Source organism: Biomphalaria glabrata, chromosome 2, assembly GCF_947242115.1.
Source record: "Biomphalaria glabrata chromosome 2, xgBioGlab47.1, whole genome shotgun sequence".
NCBI lineage: Eukaryota > Metazoa > Mollusca > Gastropoda > Planorbidae > Biomphalaria > Biomphalaria glabrata.
The window spans coordinates 40,296,347-40,316,493 of NC_074712.1; the positions used below are offsets into that span (position 1 = coordinate 40,296,347).

The window sequence follows — 20,147 nt, forward strand, 5'->3', positions numbered from 1 at the left end:
CCCTGCTCCTGTATCTATATCTAAATCAACAAAAGAGTTCAATTCTAGCTAGTAGATCTAAACCTTCGTGAATAAAACCTTGAATCATACTAGAGACTTAAAGCTATAGGCTAGTAGACAAGTAGACAGAGTCTATTCTAGACATAGAGCCTTAAAGCTATAGGCTAGTAGACAGAGTCTATTCTAGACATAGAGCCTTAAAGATATAGTAGACAGAGTCTATTCTAGACATAGAGCCTTAAAGCTATAGGCTAGTAGACAGAGTCTATTCTAGACATAGAGACTAAAAGCTATAGGCAAGTAGACAGAGTCTATTCTAGACATAGAGAATTAAAGCTATAGGCTAGTAGACTGAGTCTATTCTAGACATAGAGCCTTAAAGCTATAGTAGACAGAGTCTATTCTAGAAATAGAGCCTTAAAGCTATAGTAGACAGAGTCTATTCTAGACATAGAGCCTTAAAGCTATAGGCTAGTAGACAGAATCTATTCTAGACATAGAGCCTTAAAGCTATAGTAGACAGAGTCTATTCTAGACATAGAGCCTTAAAGCTATAGTAGACAGAGTCTATTCTAGAAATAGAGCCTTAAAGCTATAGTAGACAGAGTCTATTCTAGACATAGAGCCTTAAAGCTATAGGCTAGTGGACAGAGTCTATTCTAGACATAGAGCCTTAAAGCTAAAGTAGACAGAGTCTATTCTAGACATAGAGACTTAAAGCTAAAGTAGACAGAGTCTATTCTAGACATAGAGACTTAAAGCTATAGTAGACAGAGTCTATTCTAGACATAGAGCCATAGAATTTTGCTATTCGATCCATGTTTAACAATTTTTCTCTACAAAACATCTCTTCGTCCAGTGCGAGGCCCCCACCAACGGAAGCCTTAGGCGGCTGCCTAGTGTGCCTATTCTGAAGGCCGGCCCTGCTTATGTTAGTATGCGTGTGCGTTTATGTGTGTGTGCTGGGGATGACGATACTGACATTTCTACGAGAGTTTGTGCCTAAACAATGAATTGTTTTTTTTTTTTTTTATTGTTTTACTCGATTTTCATATAATCCCAAAATAACGAAGAAATATTCAAATTTTGGTTACCAATTTCAAAACAAATCATTCACACTAGCACCCATAAAGGTGGCCCTCAGAACATAGTGGACGCACGGTAGAAGATATAGATAGAAACTTTTAAAAACTTATTCATCTTTTTTATGCTATAGGAAAGCAACTCTTGTGTAGGCTTTATCTGGTCAACAAATGGCCGAATTACCACTGAAAGTTTTGACTAATTGCTCATTAAAGCCTTAAAGTCGACATAATCTAATTAGGCCGATACCTGAATATCGACAGATAGTTTAATTACTCCAAAGTCGATGGTTAACCTAATTGAAATCAAATTGGCACATTTCTTTTACTTTTTTAAACTAAAGATTTCGCGACATATTTTGAGAACTGACAACTTCCTTGAGTTCCTACGTTTTTGATATACAGACATGTTCCTAATTAACAAACAATAGTCCCTTTAGTTTGTATAGACCCCCCCTCCCGCCTAATCGAAGCTTTTATTTATAGTTATTACGTAGGAGTCTGTCACTTCCCATGATATGCTGATGGACTCGGGAAGTTCGCCATTAACACTAAACATTTATTTGAAATATTGTTATAGAATAATCAACTGCGCCCAAAAATAAGTTTATATCTCCATTGGACTAACGCATTGCGTGCACTGTACACATTCAATCATTGTGTGTCATGAAGTGGGCTATAAGTGTAGGCCATCAAGCTACGGAAGGAAGTAGGGTTCAGATTTGGTACATTATTTTTAGAATATTAAGGATTATATTGATGATTTTTTTTTATTGCAAAGCGTGATGACCCAAAGTCTTAAACCCTACTATTTTTGCTGTATTGATGTTGTGACATCTGAAACTGCTAGATTTGTAGCATTTCGAAAAGTTTTTACTGACATAGTGAAGAAGTCTCCAGTCATTAAGTTACAAAATAGTGATTTTTCTTTTGCCGATTTCCCGCGCAACGCATAATATATTTTGAGATGACCAAGTTTTCAAAGTCATCCTTCAGTCTCTCTGACAGTGATATGTCTTACAGAGCCATCCCTACATACACAGTCTCTCTGATAGTGATATGTCTTACAGAGCCATCCCTACATACACAGTCTCTCTGATAGTGATATGTCTTACAGAGCCATCCCTACATACTCAGTCTCTCTGATAGTGATATGTCTTACAGAGCCATCCCTACATACACAGTCTCTCTGATAGTGATATGTCTTACAGAGCCATCCCTACCAACACAGTCTCTCTGATAGTGATATGTCTTACAGAGCCATCCCTACATACAAAGTCTCTCTGATAGTGATATGTCTTACAGAGCCATCCCTACCAACACAGTCTCTCTGATAGTGATATGTCTTACAGAGCCATCCCTACCAACACAGTCTCTCTGATAGTGATATGTCTTACAGAGCCATCCCTACCAACACAGTCTCTCTGATAGTGATATGTCTTACAGAGGCATCCCTACCAACACAGTCTCTCTGATAGTGATATGTCTTACAGAGCCATCCCTACCAACACAGTCTCTCTGATAGTGATATGTCTTACAGAGGCATCCCTACCAACACAGTCTCTCTGATATTGATATGTCTTACAGAGCCATCCCTACCAACACAGTCTCTCTGATAGTGATATGTCTTACAGAGCCATCCCTACCAACACAGTCTCTCTGATAGTGATATGTCTTACAGAGCCATCCCTACCAACACAGTCTCTCTGATAGTGATATGTCTTACAGAGGCATCCCTACCAACACAGTCTCTCTGATAGTGATATGTCTTACAGAGCCATCCCTACCAACACAGTCTCTCTGATAGTGATATGTCTTACAGAGCCATCCCTACCAACACAGTCTCTCTGATAGTGATATGTCTTACAGAGCCATCCCTACCAACACAGTCTCTCTGATAGTGATATGTCTTACAGAGCCATCCCTACCAACACAGTCTCTCTGATAGTGATATGTCTTACAGAGCCATCCCTACCAACACAGTCTCTCTGATAGTGATATGTCTTACAGAGGCATCCCTACCAACACAGTCTCTCTGATAGTGATATGTCTTACAGAGCCATCCCTACCAACACAGTCTCTCTGATAGTGATATGTCTTACAGAGGCATCCCTACCAACACAGTCTCTCTGATAGTGATATGTCTTACAGAGCCATCCCTACCAACACAGTCTCTCTGATAGTGATATGTCTTACAGAGCCATCCCTACCAACACAGTCTCTCTGATAGTGATATGTCTTACATAGCCATCCCTACCAACACAGTCTCTCTAATAGTGATATGTCTTACAGAGGCATCCCTACCAACACAGTCTCTCTGATAGTGATATGTCTTACAGAGCCATCCCTACCAACACAGTCTCTCTGATAGTGATATGTCTTACAGAGCCATCCCTACCAACACAGTCTCTCTGATAGTGATATGTCTTACAGAGCCATCCCTACCAACACAGTCTCTCTGATAGTGATATGTCTTACAGAGCCATCCCTACCAACACAGTCTCTCTGATAGTGATATGTCTTACAGAGCCATCCCTACATACACAGTCTCTCTGATAGTGATATGTCTTACAGAGCCATCCCTACATACACAGTCTCTCTGATAGTGATATGTTGCGCACAGTGGACATGAGCTAGAGGTAGACTCTTCATTAAATCTATGACCTAGAGGTAGACTCTTCGTTAAATCTATGAGCTAGAGGTAGACTCTTCATTAAATCTATGTGCTAGAGGTAGACTCTTCATTAAATCTATGAGCTAGAGGTAGACTCTTCATTAAATCTATGAGCTAGAGGTAGACTCTTCATTAAATCTATGAGCTAGAGGTAGACTCTTCATTAAATCTATGTGCTAGAGGTAGACTCTTCATTAAATCTATGAGCTAGAGGTAGACTCTTCATTAAATCTATGAGCTAGAAGTTGACTCTTCATTAAATCTATGAGCTAGAGGTAGACTCTTCATTAAATCTATGAGCTAGAGGTAGACTCTTCATTAAATCTATGAGCTAGAGGTAGACTCTTCATTAAATCTATGAGCTAGAAGTAGACTCTTCATTAAATCTATGAGCTAGAGGTAGACTCTTCATTAAATCTATGAGCTAGAGGTAGACTCTTCATTAAATCTATGAGCTAGAGGTAGACTCTCCATTGAATCTATGAGCTAGAAGTTGACTCTTCATTAAATCTATGAGCTAGAGGTAGACTCTTCATTAAATCTATGAGCTAGAGGTAGACTCTTCATTAAATCTATGAGCTAGAGGTAGACTCTTCATTAAATCTATGAGCTAGAGGTAGACTCTTCATTAAATCTATGAGCTAGAGGTAGACTCTTCATTAAATCTATGAGCTAGAGGTAGACTCTTCATTAAATCTATGAGCTAGAGGTGGACTCTTCATTAAATCTATGAGCTAGAAGTTGACTCTCCATTGAATCTATTAGCTAGAGGTGCACTCTCCATTAAATCTATGAGCTAGATGTGCACTCTCCATTGAATCTATTAGCTAGAAGTGCACTCTCCATTGAATCTATTAGCTAGAGGTGCACTCTCCATTGAATCTATTAGCTAGAAGTGCACTCTCCATTGAATCTATTAGCTAGAGGTGCCCTATCCATTGAATCTATTAGCTAGAAGTGCACTCTCCATTGAATCTATTAGCTAGAAGTGCACTCTCCATTAAATCTATTAGCTAGAGGTGAATTCTCCATTGAATATATTAGCTAGAGGTGCACACTCCATTGAATCTATTAGCTAGAAGTGCACTCTCCATTGAATCTACTAGCTAGAGGTGCCCTATCCATTGAATCTATTAGCTAGAAGTGCACTCTCTATTGAATCTATTAGCTAGAGTTGCACTCTCCATTGAATCTATTAGCTAGAGGTGCACTCTCCATTTAATCTATTAGCTAGAGGTAGACTCCCTATTAAATCTATTAGCTAGAAGTGCACTCTCCATTGAATCTATTAGCTAGAAGTGCACTCTCCATTGAATCTATTAGCTAGAGGTGCACTCTCCATTAAATATATGAGCTAGAAGTGCACTCTCCATTGAATCTATGAGCTAGAAGTGCACTCTCCATTAAATATATGAGCTAGAAGGGCACTCTCCATTAAATATATGAGCTAAATGTGCACTCTCCATTGAATCTGTGATCTAGAAGTGCACTCTCCATTAAATATATGAGCTAGAAGTGCACTCTCCATTAAATATATGAGCTAGAAGTGCACTCTCCATTGAATCTATGAGCTAGAAGTGCACTCTCCATTAAATATATGAGCTAGAAGTGCACTCTCCATTGAATCTATTAGCTAGAGGTGCACTCTCCATTGAATCTATGAGCTACAGATAGACTCTTATTTGAATCTTTGAGCTACAGATAGACTCTTATTTGAATCTTTGAGCTACAGATACTCTTATTTGAATCTTTGAGCTACAGATAGACTCTTATTTGAATCTATGAGCTACAGATAGACACTTATTAGAATCTTTGAGCTACAGATAGACTCTTATTTGAATCTTTGAGCTACAGATAGACTCTTATTTGAATCTATGAGCTAGAGGTGCACTCTCAATTGAATCTATGAGCTAGAAGTGTACTCTCCATTGAATATATGAGCTAGAAGTGCACTCTCCATTGAATCTATGAGCTAGAGGTGCACTCTCCATTGAATCTATGATTTAGAGGTAGACTCTACATTGAATCTATGAGCTAGAAGTGCACTCTCAATTGAATCTATGAGCTAGAAGTGTACTCTCCATTGAATATATGAGCTAGAAGTGCACTCTCCATTGAATCTATGAGCTAGAGGTGCACTCTCCATTGAATCTATGATTTAGAGGTAGACTCTACATTGAATCTATGAGCTAGAAGTGCACTCTCCATTGAATCTATGAGCTAGAGGTAGACTCTCCATTGAATCTATGAGCTAGAGGTGCACTCTCCATTGAATCTATGAGCTAGAGGTGCACTCTCCATTGAATCTATGAGCTAGAAGTGCACTCTCCATTAAATCTATGAGCTAGAGGTAGACTCTCCTTTGAAACTATGAGCTAGAAGTGCACTCTCCATTGAATCTATGAGCTAGAGGTGCACTCTCCATTGAATCTATGAGCTAGAGGTAAACTCTCCATTGAATCTATGAGCTAGAGGTAGACTCTCCATTGAATCTATGAGCTAGAGGTGCACTCTCCATTGAATCTATGAGCTAGAAGTGCACTCTCCATTAATTTTATGAGCTAGAAGTGCACTCTCCATTGAATCTATGAGCTAGAAGTGCACTCTCCATTGAATCTATGAGCTAGAGGTGCACTCTCCATTAAATCTATGAGCTAGAAGTGCACTCTCCATTAAATCTATGAGCTAGAAGTGCACTCTCCATTGAATCTATGAGCTAGAAGTGCACTCTCCATTGAATCTATGAGCTAGAGGTGCACTCTCCATTAAATCTATGAGCTAGAAGTGCACTCTCCATTGAATCTATTAGCTAGAAGTGCACTCTCCATTGAATCTATTAGCTAGAAGTGCACTCTCCATTGAATCTTTGAGCTAGAAGTGCACTCTCCATTGAATCTATGAGCTAGAAGTGCACTCTCCATTGAATCTATGAGCTAGAGGTGCACTCTCCATTGAATCTATGAGCTAGAGGTGCACTCTCCATTGAATCTATGAGCTAGAGGTGCACTCTCCATTGAATCTATTAGCTAGAAGTGCACTCTCCATTGAATCTATTAGCTAGAGGTGCACTCTCCATTAAATCTATGAGCTAGATGTGCACTCTCCATTGAATCTATTAGCTAGAAGTGCACTCTCCATTGAATCTATTAGCTAGAGGTGCACTCTCCATTGAATCTATTAGCTAGAAGTGCACTCTCCATTGAATCTATTAGCTAGAGGTGCACTATCCATTGAATCTATTAGCTAGAAGTGCACTCTCCATTAAATCTATTAGCTAGAGGTGAATTCTCCATTGAATATATTAGCTAGAGGTGCACACTCCATTGAATCTATTAGCTAGAAGTGCACTCTCCATTGAATCTATTAGCTAGAGGTGCCCTATCCATTGAATCTATTAGCTAGAAGTGCACTCTCTATTGAATCTATTAGCTAGAGTTGCACTCTCCATTGAATCTATTAGCTAGAGGTGCACTCTCCATTTAATCTATTAGCTAGAGGTAGACTCTCCATTAAATCTATTAGCTAGAAGTGCACTCTCTATTGAATCTATTAGCTAGAAGTGCACTCTCCATTGAATCTATTAGCTAGAGGTGCACTCTCCATTAAATATATGAGCTAGAAGTGCACTCTCCATTGAATCTATTAGCTAGAGGTGCACTCTCCATTAAATCTATGAGCTAGATGTGCACTCTCCATTGAATCTATTAGCTAGAAGTGCACTCTCCATTGAATCTATTAGCTAGAGGTGCACTCTCCATTGAATCTATTAGCTAGAAGTGCACTCTCCATTGAATCTATTAGCTAGAAGTGCACTCTCCATTAAATATATGAGCTAGAAGTGCACTCTCCATTGAATCTATGAGCTAGAAGTGCACTCTCCATTAAATATATGAGCTAGAAGGGCACTCTCCATTAAATATATGAGCTAAATGTGCACTCTCCATTGAATCTGTGATCTAGAAGTGCACTCTCCATTAAATCTATGAGCTAGAGGTAGACTCTCCTTTGAAACTATGAGCTAGAAGTGCACTCTCCATTGAATCTATGAGCTAGAGGTGCACTCTCCATTGAATCTATGAGCTAGAGGTAAACTCTCCATTGAATCTATGAGCTAGAGGTAGACTCTCCATTGAATCTATGAGCTAGAGGTGCACTCTCCATTGAATCTATGAGCTAGAGGTGCACTCTCCATTAAATCTATGAGCTAGAGGTGCACTCTCCATTGAATCTATGAGCTAGAAGTGCACTCTCCATTAAATCTATGAGCTAGAAGTGCACTCTCCATTGAATCTATGAGCTAGAATTGCACTCTCCATTGAATCTATGAGCTAGAGGTGCACTCTCCATTAAATCTATGAGCTAGAAGTGCACTCTCCATTAAATCTATGAGCTAGAAGTGCACTTTCCATTGAATCTATGAGCTAGAAGTGCACTCTCCATTGAATCTATGAGCTAGAGGTGCACTCTCCATTAAATCTATGAGCTAGAAGTGCACTCTCCATTGAATCTATGAGCCAGAAGTGCACTCTCCATTGAATCTATGAGCTAGAAGTGCACTCTCCATTGAATCTATGAGCTAGAGGTAGACTCTCCGTTGAATCTATGAGCTAGAGGTGCACTCTCCATTAAATCTATGAGCTAGAAGTGCACTCTCCATTGAATCTATGAGCTAGAAGTGCACTCTCCATTGAATCTATGAGCTAGATATGCACTCTCCATTAAATTTATGAGCTAGAAGTGCACTCTCCATTGAATCTATGAGCTAGAGGTTGACTCTCCATTGATACTATGAGCTAGAAGTGCACTCTCCATTGAATCTATGAGCTAGAGGTGCACTCTCCATTGAATCTATGAGCTAGAAGTGCACTCTCCATTGAATCTATGAGCTAGAAGTGCACTCTTCATTGAATCTATGAGCTAGAGGTGCACTCTCCATTAAATCTATGAGCTAGATGTGCACTCTCCATTAAATATATGAGCTAGAAGTGCACTCTCCATTGAATCTATGAGCTAGAAGTGCACTCTCCAATGAATCTATGAGCTAGAGGTAGACTCTCCATTGAAACTATGAGCTAGAAGTGCACTCTCCATTGAATCTATGAGCTAGATATGCACTCTCCATTAAATTTATGAGCTAGAAGTGCACTCTCCATTGAATCTATGAGCTAGAGGTTGACTCTCCATTGAAACTATGAGCTAGAAGTGCACTCTCCATTGAATCTATGAGCTAGAGGTGCACTCTCCATTGAATCTATGAGCTAGAAGTGCACTCTCCATTGAATCTATGAGCTAGAAGTGCACTCTCCATTGAATCTATGAGCTAGAGGTGCACTCTCCATTAAATCTATGAGCTAGATGTGCACTCTCCATTAAATATATGAGCTAGAAGTGCACTCTCCATTGAATCTATGAGCTAGAAGTGCACTCTCCAATGAATCTATGAGCTAGAGGTAGACTCTCCATTGAAACTATGAGCTAGAAGTGCACTCTCCATTGAATCTATCAGAAACATTATTCTAAGTACTGGAGAAACCAAGACTTCGTCTGAGAACTAGAATACTGTATATTGCAGTTGTACAGCCAATGATCTACTTGTGCGTCTCATCAATTCAAATTCTTAGACTAATTTGTTCAACTTAACTTTGTCTTGTTTTTGTATGAGTATTGTGTTGTTGTTTTTTTTTGTTTGTTCTTATTTTGTAAGGTCTTCCTATCTGTCTTCCTTTGGGCGGACGTCCGGTAACCTTATTTAGGAAGCAGTAATCGAGAAATAAAAACTTTATTTTAATTGTATCCTAGTAGATAAATATGAATTTTCCCTCATAAATAATAAAAGTAAAACATAATATTAATAATAACACTATAATGTATAAAGCGCTGTTAACAAACATGTTGTAGGCTCAAGGCGCTGTGATAACATGACAAAGATAAACACGAGAGCTCAAATGACAAACTAATTAAAAAAAAAGATAGGTCTTAATGTTCTTCTTGAATCTAGTGTTGTCTGTCTAAGAGCAATGGGGAGTGAATTCCAAACAAAAACTAAATGACGTCATTCAAAAAACTCAGAACACACGTGACCAGTATTGTATTGTGATGACAAAAAATGCATTCCTATTTAATGTCTCGTTTTGTAGCTTCTTAACCCTTAAAACGCGAGTGGTAGTTTAGCCTCTAAACATCATAATTGTAATTCCATTTTATATTGTAAAACTGCTCAGCACTTTAAGGGTTAAAATAGAAGAGTAATAATTTGAGAACTAATCTCGTCTGGACACGTTTCTACAACTATTGCTTTATGTTTGTAAGTTGTTCAATCTACTTGAAGCTCAACTGACAGTGAAATGCTGGTCTCAACGCTTTTGAATATAGGCTCCTGAGCAAAGAATGAAATAAAATGGGGGGGGGGAGGTGAAGGATTATGCGCTGTATAATTTTACCACCTCGGCAATATTTAAGGTCCACTCTGTGTCTGTCTATCAGCTCACTCTGTGTCTGTCTATCAGCTCACTCTGTGTCTGTCTATCAGCTCACTCTGTCTCTGTCTATCAGCTCACTCTGTGTCTGTCTATCAACTCACTCTGTGTCTGTCTATCTACTCACTCTGGTGCTATAAGTTAAATTAAGATTCATATTGGTGCTATAAGTTGAATTAAGATTCGTATTGGCGCCATAAGCTGAGGTTATATTTATGTAAGCTTCACATCATATTATAAACCTACTAAAATGTATAGGACTTGTTTTTGCAGATTGGTGTGCATGTGTTTATATATTTTATGTGTATATATATATACACACATATATGTGTGTGAATACCTAGTTCCATATATTGTTTGAGAAACAGTCTGGCTATTACTGGCCGAAAGAACATACACAAAATGTGCTAGTGTGGCAAATTATGAACGAATTTTATATTGGCAACGCCATTGAGTGCACTTGAATGCAACTACTAGAGTTCAGAATGGAACCAAAAAAAAAAAGAAACCAACTCAAATGCTGGCGCTCACTTTAAACTGGCATTCAAATCATTTGAATCTCGAGCCATGAATGCGGGCAGCGCTCCCCATGGATAGGAAGAACGTTAAATCGATAGCAATGTGAGACAGTCTGGTCATGACCAATGTAAAGGTGTGATTATATAAGGTCTTACAGAACCGTAGTAAATGTTGCTACGGTATTGGGAAACAAAAAAATAACAAGAGTTACTGGACTTTTTTTTTCTCCATTTTTTTAAATGAGTGTTTCGGTTGAATAGTGAGATTTAGCCTGTATGAGTGTGTGTGTGTGTTTGTGTGTGTGCCTGTAGAGCAAACATCTCATTGAGTGCTACGTGGTGAGGCTCTTTTTGCATTGAAAAAAAATCCTCTAATGGAAGATCATTCTTATGCTGCAGAAGAGGTTACAGCTCTGCAACAAAAAGCTGGCTAGCTGAAGAAGAATCTGTTAATTTTAGTATACCACTCCACCCCCCCCCCTTACCGAAAAAAAAAGACAAGAATAAATAGCGCTAAACAATCTGGCCTGTTTAATTAGTATTGGAAGTTTGATGCTGATAAAAGTAGTGTTTCTGTAGGCAATAATGTAAACTCTACATTAGCAGGGGTCTCTCTTTTTAATCTTTCCAATCTTCTCCCAAGCTCTCTCTCTTTATCTCTCTCTCTCTCTCTCTCTCTCTATCTCTCTCTCTCTCAATCTCACTCTCTCTCTTTCTCTCTCTTTCTTTTTCTCTCTCTCTTTCTCTCTATCTGTCTCTATTTCTCTCTCTCTCTTTCTGTGCGTCCAAACAACACTATGAACTTAATAAACGAAGTTTCAGAACTGCAGGACATTCCATTTACAGTCTGTCAACCGTATCAATTTTGTTTTTGTGTTTGTCTAGGTCAGTGTTTCCCAAAGTTTATCTAGGTCAGTGTTTCCCAAAGTTTGTCTAGGTCAGTGTTTCCCAAAGTTTGTCTAGGTCAGTGTTTCCCAAAGTTTGTCTAGGTCAGTGTTTCCCAAAGTTTGTCTAGGTCAGTGTTTCCCAAAGTTTGTCTAGGTCAGTGTTTCCTAAAGTTTATCTAGGTCAGTGTTTCCCAAAGTTTGGCTAGGTGTATCTCTGTAGACCTTGTCCAAATGAACTTAAAACATAAATATGCAGTACATGTACTACCTGCGCGTATGTATACATGTACATGTATACCACATACAATGTTTGAATCCTGCATGGTGTACTCCTTATGTTTCTCTGTCAAGCGGTCGTGTACTTCCTTTGGGGGAAGGGTGCGCAAATTGTGGGAAGAATGTAATTTCTTTTAGAAGTAGCCCACATTCTTTGTTGTTTGGCCGTTGACCCGGTTTATCAGCCAGTTGAAACTAAGGAGACTTAATGGCAGCTGTCTCATTTATCTCAATAGTAACGCCATTGTACTGTCATTTGACAGAGTCACTAAGTCTGGTACACTTACAGCTACTTAAGATCTACGCCTCATTTATCTTGACAAAGAGATACGGAAATGTGAGACGATGGAAAGTTACAGATGAAGAAATGATAATGATAGGCCCCGCATTTTAAGTTTTACATTTTGTATATCCACCGTATTACAGATGCCGTAGTATTACGTTATATAATATTTTCCATTTTTTTTATATTTTTTTTAGATTGTGTGTTTATGCATAAAATAATTAGAAAATGAAGATATAAAACAACCAATATCTGTTTCTCGTTTCAGGTGGCCATATTAACCAAATTCCACGAGCAATATTGTGGAGGTACATTGATAGCCCCCAGGTGGGTTTTGACCGCTGCCCACTGTGTTAAGAAAAACAACCGAAGGAGAAAATTAATTGTAAGAGTTGGTGAGCACGACATGCAGGTCAGTGTGTGTGTGTGTGTGAGGGAGGAGGGTTGTAAGTCATTAATGTCTAGCGCTCATTACGTATTAGAAATAATAATAATACAATATTCTTCATTTACGTTTAAATATACACTTATTTAATTGACATCTAGCCTAATACTTCGAACGTCGGCCTCAGTTATAGATCTGGACGCTAGATCAGGCCCTTGTCTATAGCTGCTCTTTATACACTCTCACACGATTTGTTTTGGCCCGTCAGTCTTTGGAGACCAAAAAAAAAGGTTTCGCCTCCCGCTAGTTACTTTAGTGCTGGTCGTTTAATTAAGCAGATTTAAACGGGATGGACGGACGGGCGGAGAGACAGACCACACAAAATTGATATCGTCTATTCCCCTTTCGGAGGCCGCTAAAAAAGTGCTACAGCTGGCGTAACTACACTTAGGATTGATATATCGGTTCTTCAAAGATAGATAGGAAATATGGGGCTCCGTTCTTGACCGCTTTTTCACGTCGTCCAGAGATTTCTGACTACTGTCTTCTTACCTCGTTATTGGCCACTTGGTCTGGGATTTCATTTTCTTGGCTTTATAAGTGCTCTCCTGGAGTCAATGCAGAATAATATCCATGTTTATCATTGTTACTGTTTAGATATGCTAATGCTCTCTTGGGTGATTTTATATTAAAAATACTTGCACTAGGTATACTGCTTCTTGAATAAAGTAGGCCTTTTTTATATCTCGTTAACTAGAAAAGATATTGAAAATCCGACATCACAATATTTTAGACCATTCAAAGTTCTGATGCAACGGCTACTTTTTTTTTTCTGAAAGCGAAAAATCTAATTTTTAAAAACAATTATGCAAGCAGTTTTTTAAAGAGAAAAAGCTAATTAGTATGCATTATAAGTTAGACCTAATTTAAAACGAATAGTAATCTTGCAAACTTCATTTTCCTGAAATGTATCTACATCGTATAGACCAGAATAGAGGATTCGAATAAGAGATTGAGCCTATTCAAAACAATTAGATCAATTATAAGACATCAGTTAGGCCAGGGGAGGCGCGGTGCCTGAGCGGTAAAGGGCTTGGCTTCCGAACCGGGGGTTCCGGGTTCGAATCCTGATGAAGACTGGGATTTTCAACTTTGGAATCCTAAGGCGCCTCTGAGTCCACTCAGCTCTAATGGGTACCTGACATTAGTTGGGGAAAAGTAAAGACGGTTGGTCGTTGTGCTGGCTACATGACATCCGCGTTAACCGTAGGCCACAAAAACAGATGAACTTTACATCATCTGCCCTATAGACCACAAGGTCTGAAGCGGGAACTAATTAGGCCAGGTTCACATCTAACTTTGCATTCACTTGCACCTATCCTTTGATCTTCAGCATCATTGGGGCACTACACAAGATCTGTCAACCTTCTTTCTCCATCCTTATCTCTCATTTGTCTTTGATATAATTTCATTTGGATGTTCTTTCTGAAAATATTAAAGCCTGCCTGGGTGGACCACTTCGGGGGCCGATTTTAAGTTTGTGTTTCCACACAAACTGTCTTTGTAACCTTGTTAAATGTGGTGTTTCTCTTGATTTCCAGTTTAGTTTATTTGGTGAGGGATTTTAGCTTCTCTTCTTTCGATCATCGACACCAAAGCAGCAGTTTACTTCATTTCGCTGATGAATTTCTGTCTGTTACAAATGTTGAACGCGCTATTTCTCTCACCCCCACTCTTGGATCAAGTTGAAATTTAAGACATTTATTTATTGTGCCTAACAAAACATGAATCAATTAAAAAATTAACCAATTAGTCAGTTAGTTATTGGTAATCAATCAGGAAGTTTTGAGATTGGCCAATATGAACAGCATGTATGCTCTCCTGACACAAAGGAGATTACGCTGGCTCGGACATGTTACCCGCATGCCAGATGGTAGAATCCCGAAAGATATCTTATATGCTGAGCTTGTGGAAGGAGTCAGACCCAAGGGCCGCCCAAGACTAACATATAGAGATGTCTGCAAGCGAGACATGAGAGCCTCGGGCATCAGTGAAAGTATGTGGGAAAACATAGCCAAAGACCGGAGTGCATGGAGACAGACTGTGCGTGCTGGGACAACCCTTGCTGAGAACAAAAGAATTGAAGCGGCTTTAATCAAGAGGGAAAAAAAGAAAGCTGCCCTGTCTGCTAGCCCTAAATCAGAGGCATACAAATGTACGAATTGTGGCAAAGTCTGCCGTTCTAGAATTGGCTTGATTAGCCACACCAGATTCTGCCCCGTCTCAAGATTAAGCCAAAACCAGTGACTCACTTGGGCGCATCCATTGCCTTTCGAGACAAAAGGAGCCATATATAATCAATTACGTTGCTTAATATCGAAAAGGGGAACTGAATTCTACATTATTGAGATATATAGCCTAGTTGTAAATGTGGAGTTCTTCTCCTTAGATAAACTTTATAAAAAAGTTTTCTGATTTTCTTGTTATTTATATCTCCTTTTAATATCTTCGGTCCATTAGTTTGTTACTTTGTCTATTTTGCTTATGTTAGTTTTGGCAGCCGATCTCGATAGTGAAAAGTTGGTCTAATGTACCTCCATCTAGTTTTATTTCTTTCAGAATGATTATCTCCCTATAGGTGCCAGCTTTTTTTTTTCTATCTATTAGTGGAAGTTTGCATATAGTGAGATAGAGGATTTTATCTTACATCGATGCACGTATTTAATAGACAAAAAAGAGGAGAGAGAGAGAGGAAGATATTTAAAAGTGGACATTTTTTAAACTCTTCTAATGCAGATAATAACATTTCATGATTCAATCAAACGGAAATTTGATTAGAGTGCGTATTCCTATTTCCCCCCAATATAAGACAGCGATGTTATACGAAGAAAAACCTATAAAGGTCTAGACCTAGGAGTCATTCAAATCTGTTCAGACCGCTGGCACTAATCAACTTAAGTCTTTCTTTATTCTGGCAGACGAGATTCTAATTGATTGAGAAAGTAATTAGTGTACATTTAAATTCTTTCCTTGAGAAGAAAACAAAAAAAAGAGCACACCATTAAAGTTTTTTGGTTCCTTAATATATTTTGAGTGATTCATTGATATATTTTGAGTGATTCATTGATATATTTTGAGTGATTCATTGATATATTTTGAATGATTCATTATTAAATTTTGGGTGACTCATTGATATATTTTAAGTGATTCATTAATATATTTTGAGTGACTCATTGATATATTTTAAGTGATTGATTAATATATTTTGAGTGACTCATTGATATATTTTGAGTGATTCATTTATATATTTTGAGTGATTCATTGATATATTTTGAGTGATTCATTGATATATTTTGAATGATTCATTATTAAATTTTGGGTGACTCATTGATATATTTTAAGTGATTCATTAATATATTTTGAGTGACTCATTGATATATTTTAAGTGATTGATTAATATATTTTGAGTGACTCATTGATATATTTTGAGTGATTCATTTATATATTTTGAGTGATTCATTGATATATTTTGAGTGATTCATTGATATATTTAGAGTGATTCATTGATAAAATTTGTTTAAAGTACATTCTTTAAAATCCTGGAAAACTCGAACGCAAAATACAATTCCAAAAGTCTTGTTAAAATTTCACAAAAAGTGATTTATTTCTTATTGAATTATGTGTACACAAGAAGTTGGTGCTGTATGACAAAAGTAGGTCAGTAGTTACAAGACTAAAAGTAGACATTTCAGAAGTGGACTAGACTAGCTCCAGAGGGCTACAAGCAGGATCGTTCATTAAGGATCACCTAAATAGAAAACTATGACGATTGGCTAATTTGGCTTTGATTCGGTCTTAAAAAAAGAAGATTTTAAAATAGACATACTATTTTAATACCATTCTACTAAGTAGGCTACTACTATTAGTTTCGTTAAAATAATGTTTATATTTCTATCTATCAGAAGTTTGACTCGACGCAAGAAGATATTCGTCCTGAAAGTGAATTTCCTCATCCAGACTTTGATTACCAGACCATCACCAACGACATCGCTTTGATCAAACTTCGCCATCCCCCATCTGCCTTCACCCAACCCGGGTTCGCCTGCCTCCCGCCTGAGGACTTTAAGCCCAAGCGCAACAAACCCTGCACCATCGTTGGCTGGGGCAAACTGAAGAACACGCATATCTACGGTTCAGACTCTCTCCAGGAGGCACAGGTTCCCGTGGTGCGGCACCAGAAATGCCGCAGGGTGTTTGAGTATAATATTACTTCCAGCCAGGTCTGTGCTGGGTACAAGCGAGGAGGGATCGACTCTTGCGCCGGAGACAGCGGCGGGCCTCTGCTGTGCAGTGACTACGATGAGCACCAGGAGAGATACTATCTTTATGGCGTGACCAGCTACGGCGAAGGTTGTGGGAAGAAAGGCAAGTATGGCATCTATACGAAAGTGTCCAGCTACTTGGACTGGATTTACCAAACAATCAAAGACAACAGATGAAGGGACGGGCCCCCAAAGTTGTGATCATACAAGTCTTAGAGTTTTGTTACAAACCATCAACTCAATTTGATTTCATACATTTGATCCACTCAGATACCGGGCACAGACTTGAGCTACGCGCAAACTTTGCTACATGTTTTTGTATCAGAAGGGTGATAATTGGGAAAGGGGACAATGTTTGGAGAAGTTGTGGTTCTTGGATGCTGTGTGATAGTAAGAAAAAATGCAACCCGGAAATAGTCATGTAAGGATAGAAACTTAAAAGTAGAATAGTCTTAGATGTTTACACATAGAAAATGAAAGAACTTCCTCAGTCTTTTGTATTGTTCCCAACATAAGAATACAATTTTAAATTTTTTTTACAATTTCTACCTTGTAGATTATATACCTTGTAATTTTGCTGTTATTTCGGTATCATTGGCATATTTACAGTTTTACTACGCATGATGGGTTAATCTTGTCAATTGGCCTATTTTTTTTAAAAAGTCAAATATTACTGATATGAAAGTGAAGATTTGTATACAGCAAGCTGAAATAAAGATTTGCTAACTGGAAAAGAAAAAGAAATAATTAATGATAAGATGATTTGCTGATTTTAAGATGTCGCCTTGAGGGTTAGATGTTGTCATTCGCCATCAATCATAATGGCACAGTTCTGTGGCACTGCCACACCACCAAATGTATTATATTTGAAGTACGGGTTGATCTCTGTAGACTCCAGTCTTTGTTGCCGACATTTAATGTTTGGTGTTTATATACACACATATATATATATATATTCAGTACTATAATAAGGTGGGTATGTCTGGTATAAATGTTTGATATTTTGAACCAATTGGGACCTGATTACAGTAAAACTGCACAATTTCATTAATTTTTTTTTTAATCTAAATTAGTAATGTGATGCTTTTGATCAGAAGAAGAAAAAAACAGTTTGTATTTTCTTAGCATACTTTTCACAAGACTAACAAACACATTTTTTTACATGATAAATATCATAACAGCAAAACAAAAAAGATAAAACAGTATCAATGAAAATAAGAAAATAAGAATTTTAATTTGAAACATTATTAGTTACATATAATTTAAAAATTGTTTAGATTTGAACTTTTTATAGAAGTCATAATACCTTTTTTTTTTACTATTGTAATATTTTTGTTAATGTTTTATTATTATCATTATTATTTTGTGTCCCTTTCATGACAGTATAATTACACATTGTGATAGATCAAACTTGCAGATAGTATTGCAGCATAATCTCTACTTTATATTGTGTATGAAAATTCTTTGATGATTGAATCATTTCCCCCCAAAACAAAATGGATAAGTTCTACCATCCCTCCTTAGTGAATGTTCACTATTTAGACATTTTGCCAAATGAAACCATTGACTTGAAATGAAGGTAAAAAGTAAAACAAAAAAAAAGCGTATTAAAAATATCAATTTAAATAAATGAACAAGCTTACTACTTATAAGTCCCCTTTCATAAAAGATTCCTTAATTGAGCTAAAGCTAAAGGTAAAGCAAAGTTAAGAAAAATAGAAAAAAAAATAGATACTAAAACTTATACTGAGTTTGAAATAAAAAAAAATATAAAAAATTTATACAGAATGTTGCCCATTAGTTGAACTTAAAACTACCAAAATGTTCTGATAAATTTAGACAAGTATATGAACTCTATGTTGAGTTAAATTGGAAAAAAAACTTGTGGCAGAATAAGACAGAGCACTAATAAAGTAGATCCTGTTTAATTCCTGTTTAATTCTATGTAGACAAAATATTTTGAACTCATAACTATCAATGTAAACTATGTCACTATGAACTATTACATAACTAGAGGAAAGGTAATTTTTTTCTCTTCTTTTCTACAATGTAATTAGTTTAAAAAAACAAAAAACAAGATAGAATTCTACTTTCTCCACATTTTATAATTTTTTTTTTTTTTTTACCTATTCTTAGACAAAATATCAGAAATGCTAGCAGAAAAATTATATTTCTATTTCTTTATATAATAATATCTCCCTTAAACAACTAAATTTAAAGAATCAAAGTAAATCATGTCTTAAGACTAACTAGCTGAAATTTAAAAAAAAAAGGTAACATGTCATTACTTTACTAATAGAAAAACAGGATTCAAACAACATTTAAAAACATTCCATACCCATTAGTTGTTTGAAGTCAGTATGTCAAATGAGATTCTAGAGAAAATATTCATTGAATGTGCTTGTCATTGTGATGTTGAATGTTGTATCTATCATGTATATTGGTTATAGAAGTCAATGAAGTCAAAAGAATTTAAATTATTCTTTGCATCAACTTATTTATTTTTTGTTTATAAAAAATGGCATTGATATCAGAGGGCTTTATTCAGTTTTCATTTTTGTAGGCAAGTGCATTGTAATTTGTTTTTTTTTTTAAAAAGGATATTGCCAACTAAAAGTAGATGTGAAATGTTTCTTTGTTCATTGAAAAGTATTTTTTACATAAAATTTGTAGGACTTTTTTTTTAAAACATTATCTTATTTTTTGTTAACTTATTTTGAATCAAAAAGTGTATAAAAGATCAATAAGTCTAGCTACCCTTTAACTGAGCATTGTCAGAAAATAGTGAAAAGTATTCTTTGCATCTTGTCAACAAATTGAAATGTAAAAATTATTTGTCTAGAGTAATACTTCTTACTACATTACAGACACATTTAAACAGAAGTTGTCAGGTTTACATAAAATGTAGATCAGAGAATGTTAAAAGTTTGGTATTTATTTTTTTCTTATTAAAATAAAAACTTATTCTCTTTTTAAAATTAAAAACAAAAAATGTTGTTGACTCAGTAGTTGACTACCTATTGATCACTTCATTCTTCCCATTGATTGTGATACATCTTATATTAAAAAAAAACTGTGATTCAAATTTCATATCAGGTATTAGAGTGCTATTGACATTCTCAGAAATTGCATCAAGAAGTTAAAAAGTTATTTCCATTGCTACAATATGAAACTATTTGAGTCATATTTGTTACAAATTAATAGAAAACACATTAATGACAAAATTATATTAGCTTTAGAACTA

General features: G+C 36.7%; 1 protein-coding gene across 5 annotated transcripts in view; it reads left to right on the forward strand.

Moving 5' to 3' along the window:
* Positions 1-19,492, forward strand: part of LOC106071070 (transmembrane protease serine 11A-like) — a 156,328-nt gene extending 136,836 nt beyond the window's left edge. For all 5 annotated transcript variants that reach the window (XM_056020516.1, XM_056020515.1, XM_056020514.1 and 2 more), the window contains 2 exons: positions 12,465-12,608; positions 16,544-19,492. In XM_056020516.1, the coding sequence (XP_055876491.1) occupies positions 12,465-12,608; positions 16,544-17,080 (681 nt within the window). In that variant the 3' untranslated portion in view covers positions 17,081-19,492. The remainder of the gene's footprint in view (positions 1-12,464; positions 12,609-16,543) is intronic.
* The last annotated feature ends 655 nt before the right edge of the window (positions 19,493-20,147 follow it).